This window comes from Panthera pardus, unplaced genomic scaffold, assembly GCF_024362965.1.
Source record: "Panthera pardus isolate Hobbes unplaced genomic scaffold, ASM2436296v1 HiC_scaffold_11, whole genome shotgun sequence".
Taxonomy (NCBI): domain Eukaryota; kingdom Metazoa; phylum Chordata; class Mammalia; order Carnivora; family Felidae; genus Panthera; species Panthera pardus.
In genome coordinates this window covers 104,466,547-104,487,100 of record NW_026526666.1, presented here as the reverse complement: position 1 = coordinate 104,487,100, position 20,554 = coordinate 104,466,547, and the positions used below count along the sequence as shown (strand labels likewise).

The window sequence follows — 20,554 nt, the reverse complement described above, 5'->3', positions numbered from 1 at the left end:
TCAGGTCAACAGCATCCTCTCCTGGGAATCTGCTCGCTAGGCTGGCTTGGTGTGGTCTGAGATCGAGGTCAAGGACTTGTGGCAAACCAGCCTCAAGGTGTCCGTCTCATGGCAGGGTACCAGCCTGGCAGAGGGAGGGGAGGGGTGGCAGTGTTTGCTGGGCCCCTGCGGTCTGGGCCCTGGGGACCCGGGCTCATTTCCAGACTTGCCAGGTCCCCGGGGGCCAGGCAGGTACCAGGCTGCTAATTGAGCAGGTGGAGGCTGGGGCCGTCTTTCCTGCCAGGGATGCAGGTATAGTGGGGGCCGCTGAGACCTGTGGGAGACCCGGCGGCTGGCAGAGGCCAGGAGCCTGAGCCACAGAGACCTGGGGGTGCGGCAGCCTCTGGAGACGCGAAGGTTCTGGGCGGTGTGCGTGAGTGCACGGGTGTGCTTGTGTGCGAGAGAGCGTGTGTGTGCGTGTATTGTGTGCATTGTGGGTTTGGGATGAGCATGTGTGAGTGCCTGTGCACATGTGTCCCCAGCAAGGTCGGGGGTGGGGGGAGTGACAGTGTGTGGCCCAGGAGGAGCTATCTGCCTGCCGCCGGGGCACCTGGTTGTCACGCGCACAACCCAAGGCAGAAGCCAGAAGCCCCTGGGGCCCCTGGAGGCCAGTGTCCCTGCGCAGCCAGCGGAGAAGCCTGGGCACGTGGGGACCTTTTCTCCCCAGTGAAGTGGCCCCCGCAGTGCAAATGTCGGGTGGGGCTGAGCGTGGTTGCTGCGTGGCATCTTCCCTGGGGCGCAGGGGTGAGGGGCGCAGGGTCCTCCCTTGGACGGTGGACGGAGCATCTACATTGCTGCTGCGGCCCACACCCTTCTCGGTTCTGTGTAGACGAGGACAAGTCTGTCCGCAAGGCTGGTGCGTTTGTGCCCCGGGGCAGGTGGAGTCGCCCTCCTCTTCCCCTGGGGAGGGGGAGGGGCTGGGTCACTGATTTGTAAATGTGTCTGTTTCCTGTTTCTGTCCCAGGAGACAGAAACTTCCTGCTGCTGCAAGCCTCAGGAAAGAGGAAGTGAGATTTGGCCCAAAGCACCTGAAACCTCAAAACCAATATACAGGGTTGTCCCGAGCTCACGTTGTCACGTCCCTTGTCGCTGGGAGCCCTTTGGGGCCGCAGGGTGTCTCCCGTGTGGCCCCGCCCTTGTCTGTGAGCAGGAAGCGCCCTGATGCTCGGCTTTGGTCAGCCCTGCGCCCGGGTCTGCTCAGGGGCTGCTCGGGGTCTGGGGCATCCTTTCTCGCTGCTGGCTTGTACTCAGGGTTTGCCTCCGCACCGTCCCTCTCCATCGAAGGCTGAACGATCCCTTTCGTGGCTCCCACTTACTGGGGGCGTTGGGCCGACACCGGTGGGGGGGCTGCTTCTCCCACTGTGGCGGGCCACCTACCCCCAACCCAGGAGGGAGCTGAGGGCACGGACGGTCCCTTCTCACCTGAGACCACACTGGAGATCGTTCGGAGCAGACACCTGGGGCCGACTTTTCCATGTTGATCTCTGTGATCTCCCGTTCACTATCCTCTCGGGCTGTTTCACTATTTAGCAAAAACTTTAGAGCCTCAAGAGATAAGCAGGGTCAATATTAGACCCCGTGGCTCTTTGCAGGCCTGTCTGTTGACCAGGGCCCAGGACTGTCTGGGCTGCAGAGTTATCGTTTTCTTGTTGTTAAGCATACTTGAGAGACAGAGAGACAGAACGTGAGCAGGGGAGGGGCAGAGAGAGAGGGAGACAGAATCTGAAACGGGCTCCAGGCTCCGAGCCGTCAGCACAGAGCCCGACGGAGGCTCGAACCCACGAACTGTGAGATCATGACCTGAGCCGAAGTCGGACGCTCGACCGACTGGCCACCCAGGCGCCCCTGCAGGGTCATGTGGAGCTGGGTCGTCAGCGTCTGGCCGGTTCCCGCTGTCCGCCGGTCTGGTGGGCACCGGCAGGTGTGTGTTGTGTGAACGCCCGTGCCCACGGTCCTGGCTCAGCACTTCCCACCCGCTGTCCAGCAAGGATCCGGCTGGGCGGGAAGGGCCCCAGGTAGGAAAAGCCAATCCGTGTGTCAAGAACTATGTCCTGAGCGCCTCCTGTATCCCAGGCACACGGAGGGAGGGAGGGACGAGATCCCACAAGGCTTCTAGAAGGGGCCCTTGTTGCAGTGCTCGGAGGAGACCACAGGAGGGCAGGGCCGAGGCTGGGCGCCCGAAGCCGCTGGCGGATCCTGCCGAGGGATGGTACCTAGGGCCAGGCAGGAGCAGGGGAGGCGGGGAGCACCTGAGTCCTGGACGAGATTTGCTGGTGGGCTGGGGGGTGGGGACGGCGAGCACAACCCAGGTTGGACCCGGGGGGGCTGGGTGAAGGGAGTCGCCCCGTTTATTCAGATGGGATACTGCAGGAGGGGGATTTGGGGTGAAAAGTGTGAACTCGGCTTTGCTTCGTGAGCCACTCATCAGCTGTGGGGGAGGGGGCGGCGGGCCAAGACACCCCCCCCACCCCCCACAGCACAGCGCCTGCTGGAGCACCTGGGGGCAGGTGTCGGGGAAAATGACAGTGAGGAGGGTCCTGGCATGGGAGGGGGCTGCACGGATGGAGAATGACCAGATCCGAGATAAGCAGAGACAGAGAGGGGCAGCCTGGGAGCCAGGAGGGGGGGCCGTGGGGGACAGGAAGGGGCGGGGCCTCTGGGGACCTGGACCCGGCAGGAGGGGTTCCAGTGGCTGGGAGAGGACAGGGCTGGAGTGGCCAGGGGCCTGGGCTGCAGAATGGGGCAGCAGCCACAAGGTGTCCTTTCCGACCTGGTTCAGGGCCGCTGGGGTCCGGGCAGGCAGGGATTGACTGTTCCGGAAGGGGAATACAGGAGCCTGCCTCAGTGGAGGTGAGGGATGGCCCCATTTGCCAGGCTCGCTGAGCTGCCCCGCCGGTGGCCAGTCGGCCAGTCGGGTCTCTGCTAGTGGAAAATCCCTTCTTCCCTTGCTTGTGGCCAAAACGCGGGAGCTATTCTGCAACAGCCAACGTCCCGTTCATTCGGAGCCCCCGACGTGACCTCTGAGTGTGCCAGGCCCTGCACTGCCCCACGACTGGTATCACGCCTTTGACTCGGGAGCCAGAGGGTCCCTGGGCTGAACCGCTCCCCCGCCTCCCATCAGCCCTTCCTCTGGCCGCAGGTGCTCTGCCCTTTGATCTCCAGCCTGGAAGTTTCCCTGCACCCTGCCCATCTTTCACTTCCGAGGGGCTTCGCTAATCCTTCTCATGAGCAACACCCCCCCCCCCCCACCGCCGTGAACAACAGGCTGTGTGTTCAGCCTGTTGTGAAGTCCCGAGCCCCCTACACACTCCGCGGCTGGTTTACTGGCTGCCATGGCCGCACGTGAGCACCAGCTCCCGCAGGGCATGGGCCGCCTCTGCGTGGTGCCGCCCTCCCCCAGCACCCGGGAGACCCTCACCCGCCAGGAAGCTTGTCAGGGCTCAGAGCCTGCAGGAGGGCCTGGGGTTGGCCTGTCTGTCCGCCCCGGAGCCGTGAACTGGGGAGGTGATGGCTGCTTCTCCATCCCCGGGTGCTGGCCGTCGAAGTGACCACCGCCCCTCCCCCCACCAGAGTCCCGCCTCCTTCACTGTGCTTGTTGCTGAGGAGACCAGGGGCCGCTCAGTGAGGTGCTGTGCAGGCAGGGCCTGTTTAGCGCCTGCGGATAGACAGACGGACAAGGGAGACGTGGGCGAAGGAAGTCAGGGCAGACACCTGGGTCAGCGTCAGGCTCTGGGAAGGCTGACTGTCCCCCGTGGGGCTCAGGGGCGAGGGGTCCCCCACGAGCTGCACCCCACCTTTGCTCCAGGCCCCGGGCACCCTGGAAGGGGCTGTTTTCTGGGGGTCAGTAAAGTCTGTGCATCCGTGGGCCTCCGGCCTGTTCACCGGCGGCCCCGCAGACGCCGTCAGGGAGTCGCATGGGGACCCTGCGCGGCTCGGGCTCCAGGCCGCCGCCCCGGCTGTCTCAGCAGCGCTGTCTGCAGGCGGAGGCGAGCAGGGCCATCCTGCAGACACACGCCTCGGCAGCTGCAGGAACGGGCTTCTGGGGGCACGTTTCTCCAGCGCGAGGTGTGGAAAGTTCCACACGGCCCTGGCATAGGATTGGGCGAGGAGGGCGCGCACATACTTCCAGGAGGGGAGGGCGCCTCCCCCAGCACGAGTACGGTCTTGTTGGCATTTCCACCCATTTACTCAGACTCCGGGAGATGCTGTGGGAAACACCGCGGGTGGAGGTCTTGCTCCGAGGGGGACGGGTTCTCTCCCCCTGAAGCCCGGACGGCATGCCAGCCACTCACCTCTGGGTGAGGCTGCACCCAAGCCCAGACATGCCTGCCAGAGAAGACCAGGGGGCTCGGAGTCTCATGCCCTATGAAACCTCTGGTATCAGTGTTCTGCGGAGAGCCGGGGGACGCTGGGTTCAGAGCAGAAGCCTGCGGGGGGTGGGAGGGAACCCCCCAAGGCAGAGCCCTCTGAGATCCGTGGGGTGCCCGCCTGCCCACCCCCGGAGCCCACAGCAGGGGCGAAGGGGCCGCAGAGCTGAGGCCCCGTCTCCCCAACTCTGCACACCCTGCCCCAACCGTGCGGGAGAGAATGATGCTCGCACCCCCGTGCCCCGGCTCAGGCGGTGCCGCGTCCCAGGAGTGGGGAGCGCCGAGCTGGCCTCACCCCAGGAGGTAACATCCGAGGGGGAGTCAGGGGAGCCTCCTGAGCGGAGGTCTGGGGAGGACATCCGGGCAGAGGGCCCGGTAAAGACCCTTGTATCCACCTCTCCAGTCAGATCCACTGTGGTCCCATGAGGAAGCCACGGCCGACACCGTTCACCCATTTTCCACAAAGACGGGGGCCACGCAGCCGGACGGTGACATGGTTCCCACCCCGGGGCCGCCAACCTGGGAAAGGATCCATTGCTGTGTCTTACTGTTGGGCTCAGCTCCAGCCCTAGCTCCTGGCCGGAGGGGCAGCCGGGCCGGGATGCTTCCTGGGGGAGGTGGCTCTGAGGTTGGAGGCTGGAGGGCAGAACCTGGCCAACGGGATGGGGAAGGGGCCAGGGAAGCCAGGGCGGCTGTCTGCCAAAGGCCGACTATTCCTCCCGACTGTTCACCTGCGGCCGTGAAGGGAGCCGTGTTTGCCGGGCCCTCGGGCAGCACGGGATGCACGCGGTGCCGCGGGCGTGGGGAGCGGTGGACACGGCAGGCGGGGCGGGGCGTCGGGACCCAGCAAGGCACGCTGGGGAGGGCAGGAGGCAAGGAGGGAGGAGAGAGGAACCCGTGAAGCCTCAGGCCAGGTGCATCGCCGCCTTCCATGTCTGGGAAGGTCACGGGTGGACTTTGTGACGAGTTGCATTTGGACCTCTCGGCTTTCTTCGGAAGTGCTTGGGAAATGTCCTCACCCCCATGGTCAGGAGCCTCAGGGGGCAGATAGAGGACCCTGATAGGACCGGCTCTGCAGCCTCGCCTCCCCTTCTGGACACTCGGGGGTCCCCCGCGTGACACCCAGGAGGCCGGCCGGGGTCACAGAGCAGAGATACAGGCAGCTGACTTCACTTGCTGCTCTCGGTTCAGAGCAGCCTCGGCCCGAAATGCAGCGAGGGAAGTGGGCTTTAGTGTCCAGAAAGAACTTCCTGAGGGTCAAGGGTACACGATGCTGGACGAGCTTAGCCAGGTCAGCTGTGGAAGCTCTTTGCTGCAGGTTTTTCAAGAGGCGTGAATAGACAGTCAGAGCTGAGCTTTGGATAGCATAGCTTGGAACAGCTCAGTCTTGTTGGCTGTGTTTTGTTTTTTACTAAATACAGCGCAATACTGAAATGTATTTCCTCTTCCTTATGATTGAAAAGAAAAAAGCTTTTCAAGTTATCTATTTATTTTGACAGAGACAGAGACAGCGTGAGTGGGGAAGTTCCAGAGAGAGAGGGAAACAGAGAATCCCTAGCAGGCTCTGTGCTGAACTCACTAGACCGTGAGATCCTGACCCGAGCTGAAATCAAGAGTCAGGTGCTTAACCGACTGAGCCACCCAGGCGCCCCTCCTTATGATTTTCTTAATAAAATTTTCTTTTCCCTGGTTTACTTCATAGTAAGAACATGGTATATGACCCATGTGGCTTATAAAATCTGTGTTACGTGACTTTATGGTATCGGTAAGGTTTCTGGTCAACAGTAGGTTAGTAGTAAAAAGTCATACTTGCATTTTTGACAGCGTGGGGTATCGGTGCCCCTAAGCCTATGTTGGTCAAGTGTTTCGGGGTTAAGCTGTGTTTCGGGGTTAAAGCCAGAGGAAAATGGACACCCACGAGGTATGCACCCACAAGGGTGTGGGTCATGGTGTTTGTCACACTACCCAGAAAAGCGGGAGAGAAAGCCCCAGAACACAGAGGCAGGTGAAAAGAGCCAGGGAAGCTCCTAAGAGGAGGTGAGCCTTGAAAGGCTTTTCAGGTGGCAAGGAGACAGACAGTGTTCCAGGAGGGGGACAGCAGGAGCAAAGGCCCTGTGGTACGGAAAAGAGGTACAAAGGAGGCTGGGATGGGGGCTCCTTGGGGGACCCTTTATCAACGCCGCCCCCCCCCCCCCCCCCCCCGCCAGAGGCCCAGGGGCTCTATCTTTTGAATCAGTGTTTGAGCCCAGTGTCTCCCGCTGCTCCTGCTTGGCCTGGTGCAGGGACGAGTCTGGAGGTCTCCTCTCTCCCTCAAGTCCCCTCTACTAGGTGAGTCAGCCTGGAACTGAGCCTCTGGGGACATAAGAAGAGTCGTCTGAAGTTTTACTGACAAGGTTTTCTGTTACGACTTTCACTAGAAAAATAAGGTCCACCCGGGGGATGCTGCGTGCGGCAGCTGCCCTTGGTCGCGGGCCGCGTGCTCACAGCCAGTCTGACTTTCCCTCCCGTCTTACTAGCCACGGGTGCCGGGAAGGCAGGGGAGGCCGAGGCAACCGGCACACAAACTTTAAGAGCAGTTTGCTTTCCATCTACATCCCTGAAACCCGCTTGAGATGGTTTACCGATTGTCAGTAAACACATAAAATGAGAATCTTCTCCAAGTGCAAACCCGGCCGTGCGTTGTGGCCGCTCCCGGAGGCAGGACCTGCCTTTGACCCCAAAGAGCACCCAGGGCAAGAGCGGTGCTGTGGGCCCACGTGTGTGCTGAGTTCCAGGGTCCGTTTCCTTCAGCCCAGAGTTTTCTGAGCCTCCAGTCTGGGGCTGGACGCGACGGGACGGTGGGATGTGGCCTCTCTGGGGTATGGGGGCCTCCCCGCTCACCCCCTCCCTGTGCCTGGCGCTCAGCCCTGAACTCTGAGTGGGGAGGGTCTGGGGGTGGCCCAGCTTGTTTCCCTGCAGCCCTTACCTTGTTGGGCCTTTGTGCGGAGGAGGGGGAGGGGAGAGGGGTGTGTCCAGCTCAGTTGGCTCCCTGGCTCTGGGGGGGGCCTCCTGGGCAGGGGTCATTCCTCCTGATGTACAGTCACAGGTTATGGCCTTCCTGGACCCTCCTGATCCCCACAGCGGTCCTATGGATGGCTTCACCCCTACTTTGTAATAGAAAGCTGAGGCTGAGAGCGGTGGAGTCCCGGCTGGGTCACATTGGGGGGGGGGGCCTCGGCCCCCAGGTCTGCGGACCTCAGAGCCCTGCTGTACCCTGCTGGACCTGAGGGGTCCCTCCTGTCCTTCTCCTTTTGCCCCAGGACACGGTCCTTGTGGGTGGCACTAATCCTGGACCTGGGCACATTAGAGAGTCCTGTTCTGGAGGGTGTTAGGTGGGCAGTGGGATGGCCAGGAGAGCCCTGCGTTCTGGGATCACCAGCCCAGGCACCACCACCTGACCACCTGTGGGGACCCCCGGCGCTGGGGGCTTGGGCGGCAAGGTCTAGCCTGTGGGGCAGGGGCTGGAGGGCTGGGCTGAGCTCAGGTTCCCGGGAGAGGAGGACCAGTGGGCAGGCCGGACCCTCTGCTGCCTGTGGGGGTGCCTGGGGCACTGGGGCCTGGCTCCCGGGGCCTCTGAACCCCCCCACCCAGCCCCCATTCTCCGCTACCCCCTGGGCAGGGGCAGGGGCTGAAACCTGAGACCCTGGCCAAAGTGAGTGTCCCCCCTGTGTGAGGACAGTGCAGCCATCCCCAGCTTGATGCACCCCCCCTCCCGCCCCCAGCCCCGTGCTAAGCTCTGCTGCTGCTGCTCTGTGCTGTGACAGCCCCCCGCGGTCTGCAGAGCAGGGGAGGCCCCGAGGCTGGGGATGCAGGGCAGGGCGGGCTGGAAGCTGGGACACCCCCACCCCAGGGCGGTTCCTTCTGTCCTCTCCCTACTGCTCCTGGGGCAGGACCCCCTTTCCCTGGGACTCCACTCGCTGTCCCTGCCAGAGACCAGCTCCTTTCCCAGAAGAGGGCCAGACACAGACACAGTTCAGGACCTCCACACCGGGGGTGGGGCCTCCCATCGGGCAGCCTCCTCCCTCTGCTGGAGGCCGCAGCCTGAGGTCTAAGCCCCTTGCCCCTTCCCAGCACGTGTTCTGGGCCCTGCGTGTGAGCACACTCGGGCATGTGGCCCCGAGGCCTATGTGTGCCCTTGCCTGTGTTTCTGGCCCCAGAGGTGCCGACCCTGGGAGCCAGCCTGGCCCCCTGCAGAGGCTGTGGGATGGATTCCCTGGTGCACTGGCCAGAACTGCCTGCACCCTGAGGGCACGTCCACCCTCTCTGCCCCTGCCCGCTGTCCCCTCCAAGTCGGCAGAGAGCACCAGAAAACATGTTTGTGGAGCAAATGGACAGAGACTGTTGGGGGGCCTGTCTGGCCCTGGTGGGAGGAGCCCCCAGGCCATCCGCCAGGGTCCAGCAGGTCTCCCTGAGGATCTGGGGGGAGATGTACTCCCCCGGCCCCAGCCCCTCCCGGAGCCCGGGCCCGGTGCATCCTCCGCGGGACCTGGAGGGGAAGCCGCCCGCCCGCCCGCAGCCCTGCTTGGGTCGGGCCCAGGAGCCCTGCACGCACATGTAGGCACATGCGGGCCGCCCCGGGCTGGGCATGTCCTAATCAGCCCGCTCTCTTGGGAGTTCTGCTTGAAAGCAAACAAACCAAAAAAGTCCTGGTTTTGCCCGAGGTTCCTCCCGCTGCCAGGGGCCTCCGGTCTGGACGAAGGGCACCCCAGGCTTCTCTGTGGCTGTGCTGGGCCCGGTTTGGACAGCGAGGTCGGGTGGGGCTGGTCCCCAGGGTGCAGTGCACCCCATCCGACTGGGAAGGAATGCAAAGGGAAGGAAGGAAGGACCTTTCGGGAGGCATGCAAAAGCCGCCCCACTTCCTAAGCAGCGGGGTTCCCTGCAGCAAAGCGGAAACGGCACAAAGCAAACGGGACAGAAACCTCTGCCCTCTGCCATTTCCTGGGGGTGTGGGCGCAGGTGTCCCTGGGGAAGCAGGACTCAGAGGAAGGGTAGCAGGGATGGCCCTGGCCCCGCACAAGGGCCCGACACTCTCCTAGGGGGGAGGGGCGCTCCTCAGGAAGCTGGACCACAAAATGCCACGGAGTCACGGGGCGGGAGGGAGGAGGGTGCGCACAGGCCACCGGCTGGCTCGTGGGCAGACAGAGGGAGCCTGTCTGAGGCGCCCGCCCGGTGTGCAGAGCGCTCCCTTCCCGCTCACGAGGGCTCCCGCACGCGGGCCCTGCCCCTTGTGGCTGCTGGGTACATGATGCTATCAGCCTTGCTCTTTTGGTTCAGTGACTAATTCCCTGGCACCCGCCGCAGATCGGTAAAGAATGTGGACAAGTTAAAATCTGAACAACGTTGTTGTCGTCGTGGGGCTGTCTCTCATTTCTGGGGGGGGGGGGCCGTGGGGGCCCTTTGCCCTGCTGGCCTGGGCCGTCCCGTCGGGAGGGGGCGGGGAGGGGGACAGACCTGCACCCCGGGTTGTGCCGTGCTCCCCGAGGCTCCCACAGCCCTTCAGTCGCCCAGGGCGCAACTGGCACCCCAGTCGCCCAGGGCCGCGGCTGGTCACCTGGGAGGGAAGAGAGAGGTCACGGAGCCTGGGGAGGAGGGTGCAGGCTGGGACCCCCGCCCTCCGCCCCGGACCCGGTGGGCTCTCAGCCTCCTTGAGTGGGAGGGCCGGCTTCCCACCTGGCCTTCAATCCCGGGCATCGGTCCGGGGGAGACCTCCTATTGCCTGGCACACCCACGCTCCGTCATTCATTCATTCATTCATTCACTCACTCACTCGCTCACTCGCCCGCTCGGCAGGCCTCTCGGGAAGCACTCTGTAACGAGAGCCCGTGGTACCCCGACAGGGGCCGGGCTGCTGATCGCAGCGGTTGTGATGCTGGGGAAGGTGGCAGCCTCTGGAATGCCGTGAGCCCCTGGCGGCCTGGGCTCTGGCCCGGCCCGGAGCAGATGGGTGTGAGCTGCACGTGCGATTTCCAGTAGCCACGTCGAAAGACGAACGGTGAAAAGAAACCCGTGGAAGTAACTTCACACTTTATCTCACTTATGGGAAACGGTGCCCGTTTCGGCGCGTGCTGAACGTGAAATCGTGAGCTGGATTCTGCCCTTTATGTTCTCGTGGCCAAGTGTGTGGAGTCAGGGCGCCCACGCCCACAGCAGCTGCCTCGGCTGTGAGGGCGCGCCGGGGTCCCCGGCCCGGGCCCCACGTGGAGCGGGGAGGCTTGCTCTCCTCCCCGCCCCCCCCCCCCCGCCCGCCCCTGCCCCCCGCCCCTGCTGGGCCAGGAGAGGGGAGGAGCCGGTCCCCAGTTGTTTTGTTTTAAACAGCTTGATCGACTTACATTTTACCTGACACGCAATTCACCCATTTCAAGTGTGCAATTCGGTGGGTTTTCGTATATTCACAGCTGTGTGTACCCGCCTTGACGGTGAATTTTAGAACCTCTTCATCACCTCCGAAGGAAACCAGCTGCCCCTTAGCCTCTGCCCCCAGCCCCACCCAGGCCCTGGTGGCCAACTGCTCTGCCTCCGGCTGGACTCGGCCTGCCGTCAGCGGGGACCCCACGGCAGGCATACTCGCGTCTGTGGCTGGCTTTGCGCCCTCGCTGGTGGCGCTCCCTGTAGGGCGTGTCTGACTCCGGAATGGTTGTGTCCCACTGCTCCCTCAGACGGACCCCACAGTTTGCTCATCTGGGTGCTGGGGCCTCCCAGGTTGACAAGTGAAGGCACAGAAGGCTGTGGGGAGCCAGAGCGGGGAAGGAGGCCTCTGCGGTTGCCCTGCAGGGGTCCCCTGTCCGCCGCCCCCCTGTCCCGCTGCCGGCCCTTCCCCAGGTTCACAGCGGGCCACGGCTCCGGAGGTCCAAACGGAAAAGGCCTGAGGCCCGCCCGAGGGGTCCGTCCGATGGCAGTTTCAGCCGGGGGGGGGGCGGGGGGGGGCTCCAGTGGCTGTCCCCTGGGGGCTGGAGCATCCTGGGCTCCAGGAGCCACGAAGCCATGGCCACCTGTCACCTTCTTGCGCTCCATCAGCCCTTGTGGTCAGCTTCCTTCAGACTGGCAGTCTTCGGTAGAGGCTCCAAGGACCCTTGTCACCAGCAGGCCCGATGGGGGAACGTGTGCTTTCCAGACGGATGCTGAGCTGGAGGGGCTCTGGGTTATGCACACCTCTCTCCTGATGGAGGAGGCAGAGAGGGGCTGAACAGCCGGTCACCCTGGGGGATGCACCCCTGTGCTTTGCAATTTGGAGAAGGCAGGCTGGTGAGGCGGGGGCTGCAGGGCAAGCCCCCCACCCCACGCTTGCTGCTGGTCTGTCCCTGCCCCCCAGGGGGACCCCAGGCCCTCTGCCCGCAGTTCCCACCATCCCCACCCGTGTCCGGGGCTCTCGGGGCCACTGCCTCACCCCAGGCCGGTCACTCCCTCTACGTGCCTCAGTGTCCCCGTCTGTGAAACGCGATAATGGCAGTGTCCACCTCGGGCCCCTAGAGAGGATTACAGTAAACCTCACCGCCATCCTGGCACAGAAAGCAGCTCACAGGTTTGCAGGTAGGAGCCCTTCTGGCCAATATCAGCTGCTCTTTGCTCTGTCAGCCCACCTGCCGCTCGAAGCCTCCAGATTGGGAAAGGCGTCTTCCTTGCCGGCCCTCCAGGAGGAGTCTGATCTGCCCTAGATTGGGCTGGTCCCCTTGCTGGGGCCTCCTCAAGCCCCAGGCAGGGGCTGGCCCATCTCGGGGTCCCGGGACCCCAAGGGGGTGAGCTGGGGGTGCACACACACAGTACAGCTTAGAGTCCCTGTTCCTCCTGTGTGGGGGTGGGGTGGGGAGGGGCTGGGCTCCCGGGTTAGGGTTAGGATGTGGACCAGTAGGAGGGGACTATGGGCCCCACACGCTGGGGCCACCCTCTGCCGGGGGCCCGCCTCTCCCACAGTTGGGCTCCCTGGGCCTGGGGTCTCCCCGCTTCTGGCTGGAACACAGGGTGGGAGGCGAGGGTGTCCGGCTGGATACCGCCCCCTGGAGAGTGCCGCTGAGTCTGCTGGCCTGTGAGAGGGTCCGGAGGGCCGGGAGCCACCCCCACCAGCAGCTCCCTCCAGGTGTGCTTGGTGGAGCCCCGGAAACCCTGGCACCCGGAGCCGATGGAGGGGGGAGGCGAGGTGAATATGTCAGTTTATCCCAACACAAGCAGTGACCTGTCGGGTGGGGGGTGGGGGACGGGGAAATATTTGGGATGACTGAGCTGCTGGCCCTTTAAGTCTCCTGTAACAGGACACCTCTGGCCGCGCGTTTCCACTCTCCAGCCTGACTGTGTGTCCCCCTCCCTCCCCCTTCCCACGTTAGCCCCAGTTCAATCTGCTGAACAGCACCATGGACCAGATGAGCAGCCGAGCGGCCTCGGCCAGCCCCTACACCCCGGAGCACGCCGCCAGCGTGCCCACCCACTCGCCCTACGCGCAGCCCAGCTCCACCTTCGACACCATGTCGCCCGCACCGGCCATCCCCTCCAACGCCGACTACCCCGGCCCCCACCACTTCGACGTTACCTTCCAGCAGTCGAGCACGGCCAAGTCGGCCACCTGGACGGTGAGTTGTGCGTCCGCTCCCAGGGGCGCCTGCGGGGTGCGGGCCGGGGAGGGGTGATCGCCCCGGGCGGCCGGCCGGGTGTCCGCGCGCGGGGTTCCCGGCCGCCTCCGGGAGGAGCGTCGGGCAGGAGGCGGGTCTGGGGCTGGGCAGTCTGGGCGTGCCCACCCCTCGGACGGACACGGCCAGAGCGGCCAGCCTCCGCGGGGCCCCAGAGGGGCAGACCATCCTCAGGGGGACCCGCCGGCATCCCCGCAGCCCGGTGGGGTTTGCGTCCTGTCCTGGGTGAGCAGGAGGCGCGTGGATCGCCCCCCCCCCCCGGGGTCTGCAGAGGCCACTTCCTGCGGGTGGTGCGGGGCGGCGGGGAGGTCCAGAGTCCGGCGGTTGGCGGGCTTGGGCTGTGCCCGCACAGTCTCTGGGTTGTTGTCTGTGAGCGTGGGTGTGAGGCCGGGACGTCAGGGCTGGGTCGGCAGCTGTGCGGACTTGGGTCTCTGGCGCCGTGCTTGGGGGCATTCTGGCCCCTGGTGGGGACGTTGCCAGCTCGGATGGCATCCCGCACACCCACTGGTGCTTCGAGTTTACTCTAGAAACCACCCAGCAACGCGCGAGATAGAATCTGTTATCGTCCCATTTTACAGCCAAGGAAGGAGGCACCGGAGGGAAAATAGCTCGCTCGGAGTTACGCCGTTAGTAAGGGCCAGCTGGGAACCCCGTGGCCGGCTTCCCGGTCGTGGGGTCACTGGGGTTACGGTCCTAATCGCTGAACCGCGCTGCTGCGGCTGCGAGGGGAAGGGGCTGCCAGACATGCCCACGGGGGCAGGAACACAGCAGAGACCCGGAGATCCCCAGGATGGACCACAGGCTTTCCTCTGAGGGTAGGGCACGCAGGGCATTGGCAGGTCACCTGCCACCCCCCGCCCCCACAGGACAAGGACAGTGAGCCTTGCCCAGTACCTACCCCGGACACATCTAGGGGGTCCTGGCCACGGGACAGCGTCACCTCCTGCAGGGGACAGCAGCTCCATGGTCTCCCCCAGTCCGTGGAAACAGGACCCTGGAACAGGGAAGTCTCCAGGCAGGGTGGCTGTGTCCCTTCAGGAGCACCAAGCGGGTGACCCGGGGGCTCTGCTGCTTTAAGGGGGGGGAGGGGTCCCACGATCCCCACTGCCCTGCTGGGCTGTTTCCCACGCTTCTGCGGGTGGGGGTGGGGTGGAACCACAGGGAGCTGGTCAGGCTCTGCAGGGGCCAGTCTGGGTCTGGCTTCCAAGTCACAGCTCCCCCTGACGCCCCAGCTGCTGACCCATCTCTGGTCTGGGGCTCCCACCCCGTGGGCGCCCAGTTTTCCTCATCTGCGACTTTTTCCTGCAGTGTCCCTTGTCGCTGGTGGTAAGGCTTAAAGGGCTGTTGCCCACGCAGCTCGGGCTGGCACAGTAGGAGCAGCGTGTCACCTTAGCGGCGGAGCTGGGGATGGGGTGCCATAGGGCTGGTCCTCCTGGGTGAGGTTCTGAGGCTGCAAGTGCTAGAGGGTTCTCTTACTGCCTGCGGGGTCCTGGTCCTCCCACCCCGATTTGAGGTTTGACTGGGTGACTGTAAGCCAGGTCAGGAGGCTCCTGAGGCATCCCCACACTGGCACACCTCTGGTGACAGGAGACTCACTACCACCCCTACTCCATGTTCCTACTGTTCCCCGAGCCCTTCCTCCAGCTCCTCAGGGGAGGGTCCCAGTCTCCTGCACCAATGCTGTCACCCAAGCCTGAGCTGCCGGACCCCTAGGAATTTTGGCAAGCACTGGAGGGGGGTCCCGGCTGTCTTCCTCTCCACTGTTTGAGGAGGCGGGAGGGGTCTCTGCAGTGTCCTGGGGGACTTGGAGTGCCTTGGATGGTCTGAGCTGGTCCTCAGGAAGGGACAGAAGCTGCGCCTCGGCTGGCTGTCCCCCCCTCCCCACCCCCCACCTGGGGCCTCTGTCCCCACCTCCCCTGGCAGGGGAGTGACATTAAGGGTGAAAGCCCATGGCTGGGTCACAGTTGTCTGCTCCTAACTGGCCCCATGGGGTGGCCTGCCCCGGCCAGCCACACCAGAGGGCAGGGGAGGGCTTACCTTTGCCCAGCGGCTCTGCCCACAAGCCCCGACCAACCCTGCCCCGCGTGCCCGAGCCCCGATCCCCACCTCCCTGCCTGGGCCCTCTGCTTTTGCGTGGCTGCTCTGAGAAGGAGGTGTTGTTGTTGGAGCACACGGTTCCCCCCCCACCCCCGCCAGACCTCGTCAGTGCAGGGGGTGGAGGTGGGACAGACGTTGATAATGAGATTTTTGGCACCTTGGCTCTCTGGGAGAAGACCCCCCGTAGGCTCCTTTCCCTGCCCGGGATCACGGTGCAGGACGGGGACTGCCCGGCCGCCCGCCTGCTCGCAGCTCTGGGGGTCTGGCTGCGCGGGCGCTGCCCGGACTTGCTTCCCGGGCGCGCTGTCTGGGCTCCGCACCGCGCGGTGCATGGCTCCCGCCGTGCCGGATGCCTGGTAACTGATAGATAATTCATATTTTTCTCAAGTACAATTCCAAATTGACTGTTGCCTTCACTCCTGTCCCCGCTCGGAAAAAACACCCTCACCAAGTCCCCAAGGGACCGCAGCTGTTAATGGGGTCTTTGGCCTGTGCCTGGCCGAGGCCCCCTGCGAGCACCCCCACATCTCACATCCATGCTCCTTGGGCACCGAGGGGAGCCCTCAGCTCACAGGCGTGCATGCCACACGCGGATGCACATACGGAAACACCTTGCACACGCGTGAAGACAGGCACACGCAGACGTGCACAGGCATACACAAACACATGTGCACATGTGCGGCCTCTTCTGGTCCCGACCCAGGGTTCTGACAACCCCTCCCGCCCACAGGCCAGGACCGGCGGGTCAAGCATAACTGAGCAGACAAGGGATGTGTGTTCAGCCTCCAAGATTATAAACTGGGGGCCAGGGACGGGACGAGGTGGGAGAGTTTGGCTGGCAGGGTCCAGGTCTCGGGTCTGCTGCACTGCTCTGGGCCTGGGTCTGAGGGTGGGGTCGTGACAGGACAAATGAGCTGCTTCCTGGGACCACTTCTAACGGGGCCTGGAGCCCGGAGAGCGCCCCACAAACCGCTGCTGTTGAGCCGTCCTGGTGAGGGCCTGTCCCCTGTCGGCGCTCCTCGGGGCTCTGGGGGCGTCAAGGAGAGACCTACATCGAAAAGGTCAGGGCGGCGAGTGAGGGCTGGCACCCGGGGGCGCTGATGCTCTTCGGACCGTTGGACGGTGGAGCCCGGCCGGCGATGGCACTGATTGTGCCTTTGTCGCTGTCCCAAGCCCTCCCCGGCACCCTCCAGCCTGGCCTCTGGGCCCTGACGGCCACTCTCACCCTGCAGCCCCCCAGGGATTGGCGGTGACATGGACGGCTGGTCCCAGGAGCCTGGAGGAGCAGCCGATGAGAGGGGCATCTGGATGCCGTCCAGCCCAGCTCAGTCTCCCCCGGCTCCTAGGCTGGGCCTCGCCAGGGAAGAGGGCTGTCCTTGGGGTTTGGTAGGTTTGGGAGGGGGGTCCGAGGCCAGGCAAGAGGCTTGGGACGGTCGGAGCCCCGGCCCAGCTGGGTAGCGTGAGGCGTGATGGTGAGGGTGCACGTGGCGTGACGGCTCAGCTAGTCCCCGGGGGGGCCTGGACACAGCCCCCTGAATGACCTCCAGCCGCCCCACACACGAGCGTCAGTCTGTCCGTCTTGGGGGCCAGCCAGCTCACGCAGCGTGAGCGCCACCCTCCTGGCCGAGGAGGCTCCTGTGGAAGGCAGGCGGGAGACACAGAGGTTCTCCACGGGGTTCCTGGCAGAATGTGGCTGAGTCAACACTAATGGATTCGGGAGAAAACTTTCCAGCCCCTCGGAGGTTTGCGAGCAGGAAAATAATAGTGGATGTGTCCCGACATGATCACAGTATCAATTGCGTTATCCTAAAAGTTTATGGAATGCATAAGTGGAATTAATACCTTTTACTGGCACCAGAAGCAGTTACACGTATTTAAGGCCGAGGGAAGAGCTCTCAGTGTCTGTGGTGGAGACAGAATGAGGAGCGAACAGGGGAAGTTGAAGCGATTGCCTGCATTGTGCAAAGCTCCTGGGGCGGGGACCCGCTTCCTGCAGGCTGGCCCTGGCTGGTGTCGGCGCCCTCGCCTGTGGCCTGAGCTGGGGATCGCTTCTCTCACCACCCTCTGCAGCCGCTGGGGCCCCTGGGCTTGGAGGTCGCAGAACTTGGCCTTGGAGGCCGAGTGGGGCCGGGGCTGGGGCCCGGGGAGTCGGGAGCGGGGCCTGGGAACAGCCCCTCCTCGCCTCTCCCTGGGCATCTCCCAGGCCCTGGCTGCCCAGCCAGCATCGGTAGCTGCCGTTATAGGGGGGACAGCTCCTCCTGGAACCGGGGCTGAGGAGGCCACGCGGTCCTGAGGCTCCCGCCCCCGTCCTGTGGACTCTGGGCAAGGGTCTCTGCTGAGCGACCAGTGAAGCTTTTCAGTGGTCAGTTGCAGGGGAAATCCGTGTCAGGATTTTGGAAGCGGGGCTCGAGTTCATGGACCCCAGGCCCCAGAAGTCCCCTGGCCACACCTCCCCCCCCCCCCGGCCTTGCAGGGGTGATCCGTGTATTTGTCCAGGCGGCCCCAGGAAGAGGAGGGGGCAGAAACCCGAGGGCGGCAGAGCTGGGGTGAGGTGTGAGGCCCCCGGGCTGGACAGGGCCACAGGGCTGCTACGCTCGGGCTCGGGCTCGTTTTAGGGCAGGAGCACCGCCCCGCACAAGTGACTAGCACTCCAAGATTCAGTAAAGTGGAAGCTCAGGGGTTGCTGGGGGATCCCGCGGTGGCCTAACGCCCAGGGTCCCCCTGGGATTACAGACCTGCCTCGTCCACCACGGCCGTGTGCCCCGGGGCGAGGCAACCCCTCCCCTCTCCTCCTCGTCCTCCTATGTGAGGAGCCAGCTGGCTCCTCCGGGGCCTTGGGGAGGATGAGACGAGGGGGAGCCACATGCTCACCACCTGGCACTAGGAGCCACTGCCCTCTGCAGGGCAGTCAGATGTTCAGGGTCCCAAACTCTCCTTTTCCCCCGGGGCTTCGCCGGGTATTTATCTTCAATTCCAGCCAACCATTGCCTTAAAAGCTGGAAATTGCCCATCCCCACGTGTCCGGGGCATCCCCGAGCTCACTGGAGAAGCTGTGGGCTCCTGTCCTGCTGGCAGAGGGTGCAGTTTCTTAAGAGTGAAAAAACCATGCTCACCACTGCCTGGCCAGAGGGCAGGTCTTTAACTGAGGTCCTGAACTGGAGACTGACCTGTAGCTTCCATGGCAGGAAGGTCAGAGGCAGGAGAGCCCGTGCCCAGGGCCCCCAGCTGGAGCCGACACAGGGCCATCGAGGCCATCCTGAATACCCGTCCCCACTGTGGCCACGGCCGGGCCAACCTCCCCGCTCCCAAGCCACCTGCAGCTGGGCCGGCCCCAGTCCCAGGCCATCTGGAAGTTTCTGGGCCCTGGGGGCAGGAGCTGGCCCACCTGTGCCTGCACTCACCAGACTGGCAGTCATGTCCAGAATGGGGTGCCTGCAGTCAGAGGATCCCAGGACCATCCTCTGAGCAGAAGGTGCCTGCTGGCCCCCACACCCTGCCCAGGCGGGCTGACCCTATGAGCACTACATTGACAAGGCCAAGCAGCTCAGAAGGGGAAGGTGGGCGTTAAGGGTCATAGGGGATCTTTCCCCTGGCAGTTGAGGGGACCCTCTGTGGTGAGCAGAGCCGGGCTGGTGGCCAGCCTCCTCATTCTGTCCCCACACGGGTAGTTCTCTGGTCTGGCTCACAGCCATGTCTTGCTGCATTCTTACCAGAGTGTTTTCCCCATGGGGCCAGCCAGCGGGGTGTCTGCCTTCTCTGGGAGGCCAGGACAGACAGGCTTGGGCTCTCCAGCTGGCAAAGTCAGAAACCAAGTTCACAGGCAGAGGAACTATGTTTGAGCCTGGCTGAGGCAGATCCTGGTGCTTCAGACGTGGCCACCATTTGTGCTCTTGGCCAGGAGGGTGGCTCCTGGTGGGAAGGCTGGGGCTCCCCGCAAGCCCAGCTGGGTCCCCAAAGACACATCCTGCTTACCCTCTCCATCCTCAAGGCCCCCTCCTGAGGGTCCAGGGGAGGCCAGATGGCAGGGCCTGGGTATCTGAGGCCAAGGGCAAGTCCCCGCCCATTGGCCCCCTTGCCCTGACCCCAGGCCAGAGGAAGAAGCATGTTGTGCCTGGCACCTGTGTCCTTGCTCTGTCCCCCTGCATGCTTCTTTGAGTGGCAGTCTTCCTGGACCCAGGGCTAGCCTGGTGGAGACAAAGGGGACTCAGGGGTCTCAGTGCTCCTACCCCTGATGTTAGCCCAGGACAGAAGCCACCAGAGACATCCTTCCCGGCTTGCAGCCATGTGTGGGAGGAGGGTGGAGTAGGCCCAAGTCCCTGTGGCCTGGGAGTGCCTGAGGGGGATGCTTGCCACTTCCCAAGGCATGGTCCTTCCAGGTAGTGAGGGTCCCAGGGGCTCCTGCTCCCTTGATTGGGAACAGGCTCTAGGATGTGGGGGGGCAGGCTCCTGAGGGGTGTCGCTGCCAGCCCCAGGCCCACCTCTCACAGGTAGGCAGCCTCTGGCCCACAGCCTCTGGAGATGCCCCTGGATAGTGGTCAGCGTCACTCGGCACCCGCAAAGCCCACTTTTGCCTCCCGTTTATCCTTCTCTGGGCTCCCGGCGAGGGAGCCCCTGACCAGCCTGTGCAGGGTGTCAGCAGATGTGTGTGTGTCCTCCCCTAGCCAGGAGCTCTTGAGGATTCTCGGCAGGCTTCTTTATCAGGCACGGTTGCAGCCTACCGGCGTCCAGGAGCTCCCAGGAGCCTCCAGCCACCAGGCCTGTGGCCAAGGTGGGGCGTTGGCTGTGGGTTTCCTTGTGCAGGGACCCTCACCGCTTTCTGTCCGTGGGTGCTCTGAAATGGGCTGGGGTGATGGTTACAGACTGGCACCCTCCCTGTTATCCTGCCCAGACCTCCCTGACGTCAGAGCCCACTCCATGTCCCAGCAGCTCTCCGTGGAGTAGGGGAGGCCACCAGGAGGGGGTGTGGCAATGTGGCTTGTGTCATTCAGGGGCCCCTCCTTACCCAGGAGGGCTGTCAATGGGGGCTGTTGACCTAGGCCCCCTGTGGGTATTGGGGGTCACCCTATGAACCCACACAGCTTCTTGGTAAGTGTTCTTGTGGGAGTTTCTCTAGGGAGGAAGGGAGTCTGTGGCCTTGGGTAGGTCCTCAAAGGGGTCCATAACCTGAGAGAGGAGAGAAATGTGGCTCTGAACACACATGCACGCACACACACACACACACACACACACACGCGGGAAGCAGATAAAAGTGGGCTATAAAAAAAAATCATTTAAAAAAATAAAAGCCCCCCCCCTCAAGGCCCCGTCTTCCAGAATCTGTTGTAACAGATTCGCCCAAGCTGGTTAACGGTATTTGCGGTTTGCAAGATGCTACACGTCCCTGGAAAATGACAGACA

At 63.9% G+C, this 20,554-nt stretch overlaps 2 protein-coding genes across 12 annotated transcripts in view; one reads left to right on the top strand and one right to left on the bottom strand.

Moving 5' to 3' along the window:
- The window catches only part of TP73 (tumor protein p73), a 61,136-nt gene that overhangs the window by 28,016 nt on the left and 12,566 nt on the right, over nt 1-20,554 (top strand). For 5 of the 6 annotated variants that reach the window (XM_019461184.2, XM_019461179.2, XM_019461180.2 and 2 more), the window contains one exon: nt 12,761-13,003. In XM_019461184.2, coding sequence (XP_019316729.2) covers nt 12,761-13,003 — 243 coding nt within the window. Of the gene's footprint in view, nt 1-12,419; nt 12,517-12,760; nt 13,004-20,554 lie in introns of those variants that run through there. The other variant, XM_019461183.2, reaches the window with a different exon arrangement.
- On the bottom strand, nt 10,714-13,845 carry LOC109273998 (collagen alpha-1(III) chain-like). 6 transcript variants are annotated; one of them, XR_002083372.2, is made up of 4 exons: nt 12,964-13,845; nt 12,023-12,612; nt 11,830-11,908; nt 10,714-11,601 (listed from the first exon to the last, which is right to left on the bottom strand). XR_002083372.2 is itself a non-coding variant. In XM_053899085.1 (2 exons), exons 1-2 carry the CDS (start codon nt 13,550-13,552, stop codon nt 12,299-12,301), a joined length of 903 nt encoding a protein of 300 aa, XP_053755060.1. In that variant the 5' UTR covers nt 13,553-13,845; the 3' UTR covers nt 10,714-12,298. The 6 variants fall into 6 exon arrangements, 1 of the variants encoding a protein (XP_053755060.1); XR_008420902.1 differs by having other exon boundaries at nt 10,714-10,886; nt 11,010-12,612; XR_008420904.1 differs by having other exon boundaries at nt 10,714-11,168; nt 11,442-12,612.

Excerpts from the sequence above, each read along its gene's own strand:
- LOC109273998 (XM_053899085.1), bottom strand. The coding sequence starts at position 13,552 with ATGCCATCCGAGCTGGCAACGTCCCCACCAGGGGCCAGAATGCCCCCA. Across the intron at positions 12,613-12,963 it reads CCGTGCTCGACTGCTGGAAG|GTCACTGCTTGTGTTGGGAT; the intron begins GTAACGTCGAAG and ends CCCACCCGACAG.